Source organism: Schistocerca nitens, chromosome 2 (assembly GCF_023898315.1).
Source record: "Schistocerca nitens isolate TAMUIC-IGC-003100 chromosome 2, iqSchNite1.1, whole genome shotgun sequence".
NCBI lineage: Eukaryota > Metazoa > Arthropoda > Insecta > Orthoptera > Acrididae > Schistocerca > Schistocerca nitens.
The window spans coordinates 852,483,866-852,501,607 of record NC_064615.1 but is presented as its reverse complement, the minus strand read 5'-3'; the positions used below and the strand labels follow the sequence as shown (position 1 = coordinate 852,501,607).

The 17,742-nt window shown below is 39.9% G+C and overlaps 1 protein-coding gene across 4 annotated transcripts in view; it reads right to left on the bottom strand.

Annotated features, from left to right (window-relative positions):
• The window catches only part of LOC126237116 (NADP-dependent malic enzyme), an 81,846-nt gene extending 64,852 nt beyond the window's left edge, over positions 1–16,994 (bottom strand). For all 4 annotated transcript variants that reach the window (XM_049946931.1, XM_049946930.1, XM_049946929.1 and 1 more), the window contains exons 1-2: positions 16,860–16,994; positions 15,176–15,344 (exon numbers count right to left, since the gene is read on the bottom strand). In XM_049946931.1, coding sequence (XP_049802888.1) covers positions 15,176–15,344; positions 16,860–16,888 — 198 coding nt within the window. In that variant the 5' untranslated portion in view covers positions 16,889–16,994. The remainder of the gene's footprint in view (positions 1–15,175; positions 15,345–16,859) is intronic.
• Positions 16,995–17,742: the final 748 nt, after the last annotated feature.

Sequence of the window (17,742 nt, the reverse complement as noted above, 5' to 3'; positions counted from 1 at the left end):
AGCTCTATCTTAACTAGTACAGGACTAGTAACTCATGTGGATGATGCTGGCATCCAGGTGATAACTTGAGATTCTCAGTTTATCAAACTTTTGAAACAGTTCCCCCAAGATCATGTGTCAAGCTTTCATACTGGCTCCTGTGCAGTGCCCCACAGTGCATTACATTTTGACTACGCCCAGTACCAAATCATTTAATGTTGCAGAAACTGAAAGCGGTTACATAGTAATGCACATCCATGCTAGAACAGGGGATCTGCCGTTCATCAAATAGTAGTTGGGCATCTCCCCTCTATGCGATACAGAATAAAAACAATGGACTACATTGCTTGTGGAGACTATCGACTGCTAAATGCAAGACAGATTTCAGACCGGTATCCTATAACACACATTGAGAATTTCACATCCAACGTCAGTGTTAAGAACATAATCTCTATGTTTGACTTTGTTAGAGCTTTTCACCAGATACCTGTGGCACCAAACGACTTTCCCAAGACAGGTATATGCATGCCTTTGGGGTTGTTCGAGTTCACCTGCGTGCCTTTTGGGCTATGTAGCGCTGCTCACAAGGGAAGCTCCCCATCGCACTCCCCTTAGATTTAGTGGTAAGCTGGCCCATTGTACAGCCCATCAAAAATTGAACACAGATCAAGCATAAAAGTAGAAAGTAGGAAGACTGAACTGTGGAAAAAAGAAGCAAAATAGAAACAGTGAATGGTCCAAGTTCTATCCACGTACCACATGTTATGCCTCTTGTGTTCAATTTTGGAAGTTTTGAATCTTGAATTCATTCTTTGCAACATAGTTCACGCCCACTTCTTTGTTGTTTACATTTCTGTGAGAGGTCTATGCATCATCTTGCCTGCTCTCACTGTTCATCACATTTACTTTCGAAGATAATACATTCTCACCACATGACTCATATCGTGATGAATAGTGAGAGCAGACGAGATGCCGCATAGTGCTCTCACAGAAATGAAAACAACAAATAAGTGGGTGTGAACAATGTTATACAGAATGAATTCAAGAGACAAAATTTCCAAAATAGAATACAAGAGGCATAACATGTGGTACCTGTGTAGAACAAATAGGAGGTAAGTACATCTGGAGATCCCTTCATTACATGTCGCTCTTGCAAATGGACATTATACCATGACACAATCTGGATACAGCGAACAAACACATCAATGACCAGATGGACATTCCATAACTTTGAGAAAAAATAAATAAAATAAAAATATGGGGCATGAGGGAGATTTGAACCCAGATCTCCCCCTTTGCAATCTAGCATGATGACCACACTACCAAAACATGATAAACATTAACATCACTCAATATTGCACATATTAAATTTATACTGTACACTGTTTCTATTTCACTTTTTTTTTCCACAGTTCAGTACAACTTCTTCCTATTTTCATGCTTCAGCTTTGTTCAGTTTCTGACAGGCCAACTTACCACTAAACCTGAAGGGGTTGTGATGGGGAGATTCCCCGATCATATGCACCAAAGATTTATGTACAAGGTTACATGTGACTTGCATTATCGCTATATACATACAAACGATGTTTGGGGCACATAATGCTCACAAGCTGTGCATCTGTCGCACCTAAAACTCTTTGTCCACTTAAATGTGGATGGCCTCATTATTAATCTGCCCAAATGCATCTTTGGAGCAGCAGAAGTTCAATTCTTAGCTATGCCAATAATGCTCATGGAATTCAGCCATCAGAAGAAAAGTCATAAGCAATAATTAGTTTACCACTACTTACAACAATCAAGGAATTACGACGCTTCACTTCCTCAGTGTCACGAACTTTTATCATCATTTTGCCTATAACTACGCTCTCCTAGCTGGCCACTGAACAAATTCATACAATGCAAATCAAGACCAAAGGATAAACTTCAGTGGAATCCAGAAGCTGAAATGTCATTTTCAGGTTTAAAGACTGCCATCACTGAAGCAGCACTTTTGGTGCAACCAGAACTGCAAATGCACCTTGCACTGATGGCTGATGCATCTGCCTCTACAATCTGTGCTGCACTACAATGACACATGAATGGACTCTGGCAACCCTCGCAGCAAAACTGGTCAACACACAACTGTGAGCTGTATGCTGCCTATGCATCCATCAAAAAGTTCCTACACATGTTTGAAGGAGAGCAGTTTATTTTGGTGATGGATCAAAAGTCACTAATATATGCCTCTTGACAGCGTCCACAGAAAGATTCGCCACGATAGCTTCGATGTCTTGATTCCATGGTCAATTTACTACCATCAATCTGTCACATCAGCAAAACAATCTGACAATATATTACACGATTTGTTGATGCAACCATCAAGCATGCAACTCCGCCACATGAAGCATCGCCGTCAGCTCTCCAGCTATATTCTGATGTTGCCAATAATAGAACATAACTATTAGTGACTGCCAGGTTCCACCAACAGGCCATTACCTTGCTGCACAACATGTCACACCCAGGGGTTAGAACCACAACAAACAAGGAGAAGTAAGCATTCATCTAACCGCATATGGACAGGGATTGAAAACAATTTGCATGACAATGCATGGCCTGTCAATGCAATAAAATTAGCAGACATGTCAGGAAAACACTGGGAAGCTTCCTCCTTCCAAATCTATGACTTAAACACTTCCATATAGATCTCATGTGACCTCTACCCTATCGGAAGAATACACTTATTGCCTCACAGATATAAACTATACAAGCTGGCCTGAAGTATTTCCGATAATCGATATAACCACTGAAACTGTCACGGCCGCATTATTTCATGGGTGGATTGCCCATTCAGCATACCCCTGCAGATCACGGAGACTATTTGAATCCTGTATGTTTGAAGCATCACTCTTACTTGGCATGAAGTGAATGAGGACTATAGCATACCATCTATCGGCAAACAGATTAGTTGAGCATGTACACCATCAGCTCAAAGCTTCGTTGCATTGCCATGATTTGCAATAGGGGACAGAGACGCTACCTATCATTCTCTTAGGTCTACATACGTTCACAGCCTATCCATCTTCCTAGTGTACAAAATGAATGTGTTGACAATAAGAGTTTGCGGACAACTTGCGTACAAGATATGACGGCTCTGACCAGTGGCTCCAGGCGTTCAGCCGAAGCGCTGCACGTTCTGTGTTCAACAAGTTAAGTGACTGTCACTATGGTTTTATCCAACATGAACGGTGTGCTAGGTGCTGCAACCACCCTACGATGGACCATACCATGTAGTTAACAGGCATGACGAAACATTCGCCATTGACATAATGGGCACACTGACGGCTATAAATGTCAATGGACACAAGCCAGCCTTCCATATAACCACCACAGATCATAAGCCAGCTGCATCCACCACAGGCACGACAAGCGCAACTGCCATCCAACACACACTGTGGAGCAGCCACAATGGTTATTAGAGCCCACCACTACAAAACCATCAATACGCGATCTGTTGTCACCCAATCCAAATCAATCATAGTGTTCAACAAAAAGTATCGGTGACACTGAGGGGGGGAGGGGGGGGGGAAGTAGTGAAGTGTATGCAAGCTAGTGTACAGTGTATGTGTGTATGATGTAGTGCTACGTGCAAGTGAAGGTTCTGTGCAAGATTGTCTTTGGCTCAGCACATGATCTATGTTTACTCTCTGTTTTCCGTGATATATCACTCTCTTGTTTTGTGCGGTCTGCCATTTTAATGTCACATTGTGTCACAGGTTATGTTAAAGCTAATAAAGTGAGTTTTGCTAACTTGCAACAGGCTCAAGAACTTAAAACCAAACCACCACCTTTCAATAACCTAGGCCTCAGACTATGCTAGCTATCAGTATACCACCACAACAAGGCATTTCCCGCTCAAACATTAAAGCTGCAGACAATTCAAATACGCAACGCAAATAATGTATACTACATCATTTATAGGTAGCTGGTATACATAAGTTCAAGGAATATTAGTGAGACAATGATGTAATGACAAGTTACGTATCAGTGACTTATCAGCAGGGCCTAGAGTTGAAGGTTTTTAACTTTATAGAACCCAAAACGTGTTAAATCATACATAAAAGCCCAAAAGGGCTTTACAGAAAAAATTGCCTTTCAATAATTTTCTAAACCAATACTAAGGAAAATTAATAATGTGAATTTGAACATATTACAAAATGACATGCTAAATCAATTTATACACCAGCACTGCACTGAAATCGAGAATGTGTATGGCGCAGTGGTGCTCATCTTTAGAATTTAATAATATTTCGGCATACTGCTGCATAGGTGACACTTTTTGTAGTTCAAAAGGTACAAGAAATATACCCCACACAAAACAATGCTGTTGATGACGTGTCACTTGGAGGATATGTACACTCCGCTGCACTGGGACAAGCAAAGCTAGCCTTTCATTAAATGTCATCTGACAATAGAAAACAAATTGGTGACACGTATGTCTATAAATGTGTTGGTTAGAAAATTTAAAAAGGGAAATGGATAGGTCAAAGTTAGATATAGTGGGAATAAGCAAAGTTCGGTGGCAGGAGGAACAAGACTTGTGGTCAGGTGAATATAGGGTTATAAATACAAAATCAAATACGGGTAATGCAGGAGTAGGTTTAATAATGAATAAAAAAAAATAGGAATGTGGGTAAGCCACTACAAACAGCAAAGTGAACACATTATTGCGGCCAAGATAGATACAAAGCCCACACCTACCACAGTAGCACAAGTTTATATGCCGACTAGCTCCGCAGATGACGAAGAGATTGATGAAATGTACGATGAGATAAAAGAAATTATTCAGATAGTGAAGGGAGAAGAAAATGTAATAGTCATGGGTGCCTGGAACTCGATAGTAGGAAAAGGAAGAGAAGGAAACGTAGGTGAATATGGAATGGGGGTAAGGAATGAAAGAGGAAGCCACCTGGTAGAATTTTGCACAGAGCATAACTTAATCATAGCTAACACTTGGTTCAAGAATCATAAAAGAAGGTTGTATACATGGAAGAAGCCTGGAGATACTGACAGGTTTCAGATAGATTATATGATAAGACAGAGACTTAGGAACCGGGTTTTAAATTGTAAGTCATTTCCAGGGGCAGATGTGGACTCTGACCACAATCTATTGATTATGAACTGTAGATTAAAACTAAAGAAACTGCAAAAAGGTGAGAATTTAAGGGGATGGGACCTGGATAAACTGACGGAACGAGAGGTTGTAGAGAGTTTCAGGGAGAGCATAAGGGAACGACTGACAAGAATGGGGGAAAGAAATACAGTAGAAGAAGAATGGGTAGCTTTGAGAGATGAAATAGTGAAGGCAGCAGAGGATCAAGTAGGTAAAAAGACGAGGGCTAATAGAAATCCTTGGGTAACAGAAGAGATACTGAATTTAATTGATGAAAGGAGGAAATACAAAAATTCAGTAAAAAAAGCAGGCAAAAGCCCTGACAAAACTCTATCACTTGGTGAGCAAGATGTATGAGACAGGCGAAATACCTTCAAGACTTCAAGAAGAATATAATAATTGCAATCCCAAAGAAAGCAGGGGTTGACAGATGTGAAAATTACCGAACTATCAGTTTAATAATATACTAAATATAATAAAATACTAACACGAATTCTTTACAGACAAATAGAAAAACTGGTAGAAGCCGACCTCGGGGAAGATCAGTTTGGATTCTGTAGAAATAATGGAACACTTGAGGCAATACTGACCCTACGACTTATCTTAGAAAATAGAGTAAGGAAAGGCAAACCTACGTTTATAGCATTTGTAGACTTAGAGAAAGCTTTTGACAATGTTGACTGGAATACTCTCATCCAAATTCTGAAGGTGGCAGGGGTAGAATACAGGGAGCTAAAGGCTATTTACAATTTGTACAGAAAGCAGATGGCAGTTACAAGAGTCGAGGGACACGAAAGGGAAGCAGTGGTTGGGAAGGGAGTGAGACACGGTTGTAGTTCGCCGATGACATTGTAATTCTGTCAGAGACAGCAAAGGACTTGGAAGAGCAGTTGAACGGAATGGACAGTGTCTTGAAAGGAGGGTATAAGATGAACATCAACAAAAGCAAAACGAGGATAATGGAATGTAGTCAAATTAAATCGGGTGATGCTGAGGGGATTAGATTAGGAAATGAGACACTTAAAGTAGTAAAGGAGTTTTGCTATTCGGGGAGCAAAATAACTGATGATGGTCGAAGTAGAGAGGATATAAAATGTAGACTGGCAATGGCAAGGAAAGCGTTTCTGAAGAAGAGAAATTTGTTAACATCGAGTATAGATTTAAGTGTCAGGAAGTCGTTTCTGAAAGTATTCGTATGGAGTGTAGCCATGTATGGAACTGAAACACGGATGATAAATAGTTTGGACAAGAAGAGAATAGAAGCTTTCGAAATGTGGTGCTACAGAAGAATGCTGAAGATTAGATGGGTAGATCACGTAACTAATGAGGAGGTATTGACTAGAATTGGGGAGAAGAGGAGTTTGTGGCACAACTTGACAAGAAGAAGGGACCAGTTGGTAGGACATGTTCTGAGGCATCAAGGGATCACAAATTTAGCATTGGAGGGCAGTGTGGAGGGTAAAAATCATAGAGGGAGACCAAGAGATGAATACACTAGGCAGATTCAGAAGGATGTATGTTGCAGCAAGTACTGGGAGATGAAGCTTGCACAGGATAAAGTAGCATGGAGAGCTGCATCAAACCAGTCTCAGGACTGAAGACAACAACAACAACAACAACAACGAGGAGGCATGGTGTGTTGATTCGCACTGAATAGCAAACTAAGCACATTTCTGTCATACCTAACAGAAAATTTCCAAAGTTGATCTTTTTATGGCAATGGGTTGGGAAAGTCTCCAATTTTGCGACTGAGTAATATTTTGCTCAGCCTGTCAACAACAAGTAACCAAACAGAGGCCATCCTCAGACGTTTACTGACTACTGGCGCCAATGAATTAATACTGCAGAAGAAATTCAAACTAGCACTTTTCATTTATTGTAATGTTGTTCTACCAAGAACTGATGGAACATTCAGTTAACACGATAGGTTACTTTTATCATTTATTTTATCTACCACTCTTTGTGCTAGTCTTGTTCCCTTGAATTTTCAAATTGAAAGTTAAAATTAGTTTACCAACAAGCGTATGCAATTCAACTGAAGCTGACATTTCACATGATCTCGTTTTGTTGTTTTGTTACTGCCATCTTCTTAGAGTAACAATTCCTTCAACACAAAGAACCCAAAGCTCACAGTATGAGTGTCATTAGGAAGAAGAACAAAAACCAGACTCAACCAATGATCTCCTCTATGTCAAATCGCACTGGGGACAGCTTTAATCTAATCTTGTGTGAGGCTTTAATGTCAGCTAATGTGCCCTGAAACATGCTAAAGAACTCCTTTTTTGGGCTTCCTAGAGAATATCAGCAGGCTGCAATACATCAGGGGCAGTCAACACTGCGCAAAAATTATCAGTAACAGGGGTACGAAATAGCTATTGCTGATATTAAAACAGACACTTGTGACCACTATATCCGGCTTTCAGTCAATGAGACCAGTGACAGTTGTGGCAGATTTGTAGACAATGTCGTTGGGGAAATCAGACTCCATGGCAACAGGAAAACCTCACACTTACTCCAATATAAAGAACTGGAGAAGACAAACCACAATATTGTAACAAGCACTGTCAGGGAACCTAGCCCCAGAAAAGATGGGGGATGAGAAATTTTTGCAGTTGGCAAGACTGTGCTGCCTATGTCAAAAGTGGGAGCCATGAGATAATTGAAGAGTTGTGTCAAAGACAGTCACAAACAACACTCCAAGCAATTTGAGTTTTGTCAATGGTTATGTTGCTAACCAACAGATTACAATGGTACTGGGTACTTCACATTGAAGCTTGAATAGTTTGGCTCATACATCTATACATTTGTTACACTCAGCTTAATTGAGCGGCCCAGATGTCTCAATGTTTGGCTACGTTTTTCGTCATAGGGTGCCAGCTCACACCTGTCATAAACGCAGTTTTTAAGGTTGGTTGGTTTTGGGGAAGGGGACCAAACAGTGAGGTCATCGGTCCCATGGGGTTAGGGAAGGATGGAGAAGAAAGTCAGCCGTGCCCTTTAAAAGGAACCATCCTGGCATTTGCCTAATGCGATTTAGGGAAATCACGGGATCGAACCGTCGTCCTCCTGAATGTGAGTCCAGTGTACTAGCCACTCGCAGTTTTTAAGCTGAAATAAAATATTAAAGAAACAATGCAGGCAAGTATTGCGGTGAAATTTAAAATATTGAGTCCCTCACATTGATTTATAATTTGAACAAGTAGTTTATTTCTATTTTTCAATATATTCACTAAATACTTAAAATGCAGTCTGAGGGCCTTTAAAAACAGATGCTAGAATACATATCACGATCATGGCACCCGACAGTCTGTTCACAATTCACAATATACACTCTTGTCTGTTCTCCTAAACCACTATATTGCGCTCCATTTGATTGCTTTCCAATGTCACTACATACATAATTGTCCCCAAACATGGCTATCAACCCACTACTACCCCCAGATGTGCGAAACGTCCAACTCTCAGCATCACTCAGGACCAACTCTCCTGTCATCAAAGATGGCCGCCCTATCCACCCTCGAAACGACTGCCTAACTCAAAACAATGTTTGAAAAAAATTATGAATATGTTGTTGTTGTGGTCTTCAGTCCTGAGACTGGTTTGATGCAGCTCTCCATGCTACTCTATCCCGTGCAAGCTGCTTCATCTCCCGGTACGTACCGCAACCTACATCCTTCTGAATCTGTTTAGTGTATTCATCTCTTGGTCTCCCTCTACGATTTTTACCCTCCACGCTGCTCTCCAATACTAAATTGGTGATCCCTTGATGCCTCAGAACATGTCCTACCAACCGATCCCTTCTTCTAGTCAAGTTGTGCCACAAACTTCTCTTCTCCCCAATCCTATTCAATACCTCCTCATTAGTTACGTGATCTACCCACCTTATCTTCAGCATTCTTCTGTAGCACCACATTTCAAAAGCTTCTATTCTCTTCTTGTCCAAACTATTTATCGTCCATGTTTCACTTCCATACAAGGCTACACTCCATACAAATACTTTCAAAAATGACTTCCTGACACTTAAATCTATACTCGATGTTAACAAATTTCTCTTCTTCAGAAACGCTTTCCTTGCCATTGCCAGTCTACATTTTATATCCTCTCTACTTTGACCATCATCAGTTACTTTGCTCCCCGAACAGCAAAACTCCTTTACTACTTTAAGTGTCTCACTTCCTAATCTGATTCCCGCAGCATCACCCGATTTAATTCGACTACAGTCCATTATCCTCGTTTTGTGTTTGTTGATGTTCATCTTATGTCCTCCTTTTAAAACACTGTCCATTCCGTTCAGCTGCTCTTCCAGGTCCTTTGAGTCTCTGTCAGAATTACAATGTCATCGATGAACCTCAAAGTTTTTATTCCTTCTCCATGGATTTTAATACCTACTCCGAATTTTTCTCTTGTTTCCTTTACTGCTTGCTCAATATACAGATTGAATAACATCGGGGAGAGACTACAACCCTGTCTCACTCCCTTTCCAACCACTGCTTCCCTTTCATGCCCCTCAACTCTTGTAACTGCCATCTGGTTTCTGTAAAAATTGTAAATAGCCTTTCGCTCCCTGTATTCTACCCCTGCCACCTTTAGAATTTGAAAGAGAGTCTTCCAGTCAACATTGTTAAAAGCTTTCTCTAAGTCTACAAATGCTAGAAACGTAGGTTTGCCTTTCCTTATTCTTTCTTCTAAGATAAGTCTTAAGGTCAGTATTGCCTTAAGTGTTCCATTATTTCTACTGAATCCAAACTAATCTTCTCCAAGGTTGGCTTCTACTAGTTTTTCCATTCGTCTGTGAAGAATTCGCGTTAATATTTTGCAGCTGTGGCTTATTAAACTGACTATTCGGTAATTTTCACATCTGTCAACACCTTCTTTGGGATTGCAATTATTATATTCTTCTTGAAGTCTGAGGGTATTTCGCCAGTCTCATACATCTTGCTCACCAGATGGTAGAGTTTTGTCAGGACTGGCTCTCCCAAGGCCGTCAGTAGTTCCAACAGAATGTTGTCTACTCCATGGGCCTTGTTTTGACTCACGTCTTTCAGTGCTCTGTGAAACTCTTCACACAGTATCGTATCTCCCATTTCATCTTCATCTACATCCTCTTCCATTTTCGTAATACTGTCCTCAAGTACATCGCCCTTGTATAGACCCTCTATATACTCCTTCCACCTTTCTGCTTTCCCTTCTTTGCTTAGAACTGGATTTCCATCTGAGCTCTTAATGTTCATGCAAGTGGTTCTCTTATCTACAAATGTCTCTTTAATTTTCCTGTAGGCAGTATCTATCTTACCCCTAGTGAGATAAGCCACTACATCCTTACATTTGTTCTCTAGCCATCCCTGCTTAGCCATTTTGCACTTCCTGTCAATCTCATTTTTGAGAAGTTTGTATTCCTTTTTGCCTGCTTCATTTACTGCATTTTTATATTTTCTCCTTTCATCAATTAAATTCAATATTTCTTCTGTTACCCAAGGATTTTTACTAGCTCTTGTCTTTTTACCTACTTGATCCTCTGCTGCCTTCACTATTTCATCCCTCAGAGCTGCCCATTCTTCTTCTACTGTATTTCTTTCCCCCATTCCTGTCAATTGTTCCCTTGTGCTCTCCCTGAAACTCTGTACAACCTCTGGTTTAGTCAGTTGATCCAGGTCTCATCTCCTTAAATTCCCACCTTTTTACAGTTTCTTCAGTTTTAATCTACAGTTGATAACCAATACATTGTGGTCAGAGTCCACATCTGCCCCTGGAAATGTCCTACAATTTAGAACCTGGTTCCTAAATCTCTGTCTTACCATTATATAACCTATCTGATACCTTTTAGTATCTCCAGGCTTCTTCCATGTATACAACCTTCTTTTATGATTCTTGAACCAAGTGTTAGCTATGATTAACTTATGCTCTGTGCAAAATTTTACCAGGCAGCTTCCTCATTCATTTCTTAGCCCCATTCCATATTCACCTACTACATTTTCTTCTCTCCCTTTTCCTACTACCGAATTCCAGTCACCCATGACCATTAAATTTTCGTCACCCTTCACTATCTGAATAATTTCTTTTATTTCATCATACATTTCTTCAATTTCTTCGTCATCTGCTGAGCTAGTTGGCATATAAACTTGTACTACTGTAGTAGGCGTGGGCTTCGTATCTATCTTTGCCACAATAATGTGTTCACTATGCTGTTTGTAGTAGCTTACCCTCATTCCTATTTTCCTATTCATTATTAAACCTACTCCTGCATTACCCCTATTTGATTTTGTGTTTATAACCCTGTAGCCACCTGACCAGAAGTCTTGTTCCTCCTGCCACCAAGCTTCACTAATTCCCACTATATCTAACTTTAACCTATCCATTTCCCTTTTTAAATTTTCTAACCTACCTGCCCGATTAAGGGATCTGACATTCCACACTCCAATCCATAGACCACCAGTTTTCTTTCTCCTGATAATGACATCCTCTTGAGTAGTCCCCGCCCGGAGATCCGAATGGGGGACTATTTTACCTCCGGAATATTTTACCCAAGAGGACGCCATCATCATTTAACCACACAGTAAAGCTGCATGCCCTCGGAAAAAATTACGGCCGTAGTTTCCCCTTGCTTTCAGCCGTTCGCAGTACCAGCACAGCAAAGCGTTTTGGTTAGTGTTACAAGGCCAGATCAGTCAATCATCCAGACGGTTGCCCTTGCAACTACTGAAAAGGCTGCTGTCCCTCTTCAGGAACCACACGTCTGTCGGGCCTCTCAACAGATACCCCTCCGTTGTGGTTGCACCTACGGCACGGCTATCTGTATCGCTGAGGCAAGCAAAAAAAGTTGCTATATCAAAAAAATATGGAAATTTGCTGGGCAATAACAATTTAAAGTCCAAATTTTTTGTATTTGCTACCTTTTTTCCACAAATAATGTTCTTGTGGCATGATTTTGCTTTTCCCAGATTTTTGAAACTAAACATAAAAAAGACAAAAAAGACATACTTAATTACTCATCTACCTCTTTAAACTTTAGAAAGACAGTTTCTCTCAGTCAAATGCCATATTCCAATCACTCATTCAAAAATGGTACACACTATGCTAAATCGGCTACGATTGCTCGATGCAGCTCTACTAGCTGCGAAGTAAACACTTAGTTCATATTAATCGGCCAAAGCATTGCCGAGATATTAGTTTTGAGCTTTTATAAATTTACAATTTTTAAGACAATAACTTTTAAACTATTATATATTTTTTTGGTGCATGAAGATAATTTATGCTTTACACATTTTTCTGTCCATGAGTGCCAACTCACACCTCCGTGTCACTCTTAGTTCTGTTTTTAAAACAATAAACTGGTAGCCAAGATCGTAGGAATTCTTTTTATTCCATGATTACCAGTTTCGGCGAAACTAAAGCCGCCATCATCGGATCTTACAAGGGAACCTCCCCATAGCACCCCCCTCAGATTTAGTTATGATTTGGCACAGTGGATAGGCCTTGAAAAACTGAATACAGATCAATCAAGGAAACAGGAAGAAGTTGTGTGGAACTATGAAAAAATAAGCAAAATATACAAACTGAGTAGTCCATGGGCAACATATGCAACATCAAGGATAATGTGGGCACAAGAGCACGGTGGTCCCGTAGATAGCGTGAGCAGGTGCGGGACAAGAGGTCCTTGGTTCAAATCTTCCCTCCAGCAAAAATTTTACATTTTTATTTTCAGACAATTATCAGAGTTCAGACACGCACACATAATCAATTTCGCTCTCCAAAATTCCAGGACATGTTCAGATTTGCTTGGACATATGCAGGATTTGACTGTCTACACATGGAAAAATTTGAAAACGTTAAAAACATATGTTTTGACAGAGCACAGAGAAAACTGTGCGACTGTGAAACTGTTGCATTCATTTGTTGCAGTTTGTGTGACACACTCATGTCTTCATCACTTTTTTGGGAGTGATTATCACATCCACAAGAAAACCTAAATCGGGAAAGGTAGAAGAATCTTTTTACCCATTCGCCAAGTGTGTAAGTTAGGTGGCGCGACAACATATTCCTGTCATGTGACGCACATGCCGTCACCAGTGTCGTATATTTCCTGAATCAAATGTTTTCGGTTCCCATTGGAGAGGCACGTCCTTTCGTCTACTAATTGCACGGTTTTGCGGTGCGGTCGCAAAACACAGACACTAAACTTATTACAGTAAACAGAGACGTCAATGAACGAACGGACAGATCATAACTTTGCAAAAATAAAGTATGTAAACTTTTCGCATGAGGGTAGACTTGAACCATGGACCTCTCACTCCGCAGCTGCTTGCGCTAACCAGAGGACCACAGCGTTCCTTTGCTCACATCATCCTTGATGTTGCCTATGTTGCCCATGGACTACTCAGTTTGTATATTTTGCTTATTTTTTCATAGTTCCACACAACTTCTTCCTGTTTTCTCGATTGATCTGTATTCAGTTTTTCAAGGCCTATCCACTGTGCCAAATTATAACTAAATCTGATGGGGGTGCGATGGGGAGGTTCCCTTGTTAGGACACGTACAGGTTATAACATAAAGACAGACAATGGTGATATTAATAGTTGCCTATAACACGCAGGCCTTACAAAATTGTCATACGTAGCACACAGGTGTCCAAGAGAGATGACATTATAAATTTTAAGTGTCTCCATTACACAAAGTGCAAGCTAGGCTCCATTTCTGTTCAATATATGTACCAATGACCAACCCATAATCCCCAACAGCAGGAATTTCTTCTTTGCTCATGATCTCACTCTGGCAGAAGATCTGTCAAAATACTATAGTCCTGATAAACCAGCTTAAATCAAACCCATCACAGACACAAGTGTATGCTTTTCATCTGAGAAGTAAGGAAACCACCCACAAGGTAAAGATAGAACGGTCAGGGGTTAAATTGGAACCTGTGACACTCCAAAATACCTATGAATAACACTCTACAGATCTCTAAAGTTCGAAACACACTTCATGAATTTCAAATCAAAAGTCTCCATCAGGAACAACCTACTGAGAAAACTGGCCAGATCACACTGGGGCAGTCAAGCTGAATCATCTGAATTTCTGTAATGGCATTATGCTACTCAGCTGCAGATTACACCTGTCCTTTTTGGTATAAGTCAACACAGGCCAAACAGGTGGCTATTCTCCTAAATGACACATATAGGATTATAACAGGCTGCTTGCAGTCAACTCCAGTCGAATTGGCCTACCACCTTGCAGTTATTGCACCACCACCTGCTCGAAGTGAAATAGCAGCAAACAGAGAAAAGAATGAAACTGGAGCAGGAAAAGTGCAGTCCATGCATGGACAACAACCCTACTCACAATGACTATGGTCAAGGAAAAGTTTCCTCAGAATACTAGAGAAACTAATAACCACAGATGAAGAAAGTCAGACTGCAGCTATGGATGACTGAGACATCCCACCCTCCTGGCTGGAAAAGATTTTCCAAATCTTTGCGCCCTGATCATGATGAGAATTGGCCAGTCTGGAAGTCCTTGAATAGTCTGAGGTCAGGACTGGGCAGATCACGGGCAACCTGACAAAATGGGGTACATTGAAAAAAAACAAAACCCAATGTGACTGCACGGAAGAACACATTATTCAACATATGCTTCAGTGTCGACTATGTCCAGCCACCTCCACAGAAGACAGCCTTCACCAGGTACTGGAAAATGCTCCAGAAGTTGCCAAATTTGGGTCAAACATTTTATGAACTGTGTTGATCTGCCTATAACTGTATAAACTGTGTTTTGATAATAATAATAATAACAACAACAACAACAACAACAACAACAATAGTAATTCCTTTTTTCTTTGCAATGGAAAGGCTTTCCTAATCAATTCTTTTAACCTATTATGTGAAAGGACCAATCACATCATCAAATACTTCAGTATGATCAGAACAGGCGACTGACATATACTGTTTAGATACACGTACATGCACAGTAGTTAGTGTTCTTCTTAAAGACACACATTATAGTAGGATTAAAAGTGCATTTTTTAAAAACTAGTTCTACCAATGACAATCATGTTACCTTGTTTAGCCTCGGATCTCGCAGGTGATCTATACCACGCACCATATTGGGACAAAGTTCATCACCAGTAACTTCATGGTAAGCTCTCTGCAGAGCAGGTGCAGCTGTCCGTAAAACATCCTGTCTACTGAACCCACTTCCCAGGTGTAGTAGTCCAGGAAGGGACTCCCTATGAAAAATAATACTTCCCTTTATAAAATTAAAATTCATATGGCCTCAAACATGCAGTAAAAAAAAACTGAATACACCTATGTTACACCTAGGCTAGCTGCAAAAACTCAACAGACTGGAGTAACAAGTATTGCTCAGCTCTACATTGTGGCTTAATGTAAAGGAAGTTGTCAATCATCAAAGCATTTAATTACAGAAATTAACCAAACAGTAGCAAATGCCTCTGGAAACAGGCAGGAACTTAAACTAACTTTGCTTGTTACTGATCACCATAAATCCCAAGTGTGTTGGATTTTGAATATTTGCTAGTGAAAAATAATAAGACCAGTTTTACGTAGGTACTAATGGCATTGACAACATACAACTGCAACAACATTAAGTGATCTCACGTGCAAATGCAAAGCATAGAACATTGCATTACAAGTTGGCCTCAGCTGAGTATGCTATATCCAAATGCTCCAGAAGTGAGAGATGGAAGAAACTAAATACCTAAAACATTAATGGTACAGTGTGAAAACTAGTCTCATACATGTACTAGGAACACTTTAAGGCAAAACTGTTAGCATTCTTCTATCATAGCAACACTGGCTGAATTCGACTAATGCACGAGGAAGAAATAAAGGTACGATATGTTACCATTAGGGCTGCGTTATCTGAAGCTTTCTCCAGCAATTACAGTGTGCAATTATTATCACCAGTTTGTCAGATTTTTACTGCAGGATCCTACAGTATTTTTGCAATCCTTTTGCCACACACTGGTAAAACGAAATGAAAGAGTATTCAAAACAACAGGTTTTTCGTGGCAACTAGGAAAAAAATGCAAAAATTAAGCATTGCTTCGTCAATAATCAACTCCAATTAATGCATCCGAATACTGTCGAGGTATTAACACGCAAAGGATAATTCTAAATACGGTTCAGACTATTTGATGCATTCGTCAGGAAGCTGTTTGGTTTATGGTGAACAAATACGAAAAATTTGATGACATTAATCGGTAAATTTATATTTTAATGATGATTCCTATGTTATCAGAAGATGACTGGTATTGGGAACGAAATATATAGGTCTGCAAAGAACACCAAAAGCATTTTCGTATAAAGGACGGGAAATTGTTTATGTCAATTGCAGTGCTTCCGACACTGAACTAGCACAACAGCTGATCTCAAATTGTTATTTAGTGTCAGACGTCAGAAGAGGGCTGTGCCGATATATACTGCCTACAAGTGATACACAAAAATGTAAATCTACTTCCTTTCAAATGTCACGAATCGGGAGTGGCATTGGAAATACTTAGGAAATTTTATGAAACATACGACAAAACTAAGGCGGAAAACTCCAGCTTTTTCGATCCTTAAGGTAAAATAACTTTCTTTTTTTAAAAAAAGTAGGTCTTCTATAATTTGACTGATGGGCCATCACTTTATTTTTGGATACTGGAATCATTCCAACGTTTTATTTATATGAACATAAACACACCAAGAACCTACCTAAGCGGTATTATGACAATACTCACCTAAACACTCGTGGTATTATAGAAACCATATTATTTACGTTAACACCACTTACAACCTGCACCGGCTTCTCTCCTCTACTAACCCACCCACACCTCTGTAGTCAACACTGGAACTGATTTGTCAGTGGTTTCCTCAGATGGCACCATAGGTGATATCTCTGGAACCAATACAGTGGCGCTTTTTTAAATATGACGCAGGACGCTGTCGAAAAATTAACAATTACTTGAAGAGGGGATTCTCAAATCTCACGTTCAGCAAAAGTTTGTGTTGTCAGAACGTCAAAGTGCAATACTGAATAGGGTGCAATTTTTTATTCAGAAAATAATAGCTGTCATTCATTTTTTAATTGCAGGGGTAAATAGTATCTATATAAAACGATCTTCTCTTCCCGTGAAACCGTAATAGACCTACAGTTATCAGGAAAATAAGAGCTCCAGCATCTAGCAGTTTGGTAGGTAGGTGCGTAGTTGTACACCAATTATAAATCATGTAAGTTTTCATTTTCCATGGATCATTTGCATGATAAATAATGATGTGGAATGATCATCTTACCTTCAAATAACAAATTAATTTGCAAATGCCGCTACATGCTGACAGTTTTAGGATAAACAGATGTGCATTAGTAATTCTTACCCATTACCTTTTACAAATTACAGTAACAGAAATTCTTCTACTGAATAGAAAGAGCTCTGACAGAGGAACTTCTCAGTTTATTTTCGAATTTTACTTTGCTGACTGTCAGACCCTTTATATTAATGGACAAATGATCAAACATGTTGGTTGCAGAACTGTCTCCGCCTATAGATCGACACTGGACAATATAACAAAGCGAGGCATGTTTGCCTCATTGAGCTACAACGTGTAACATATTGGAATTAAAAT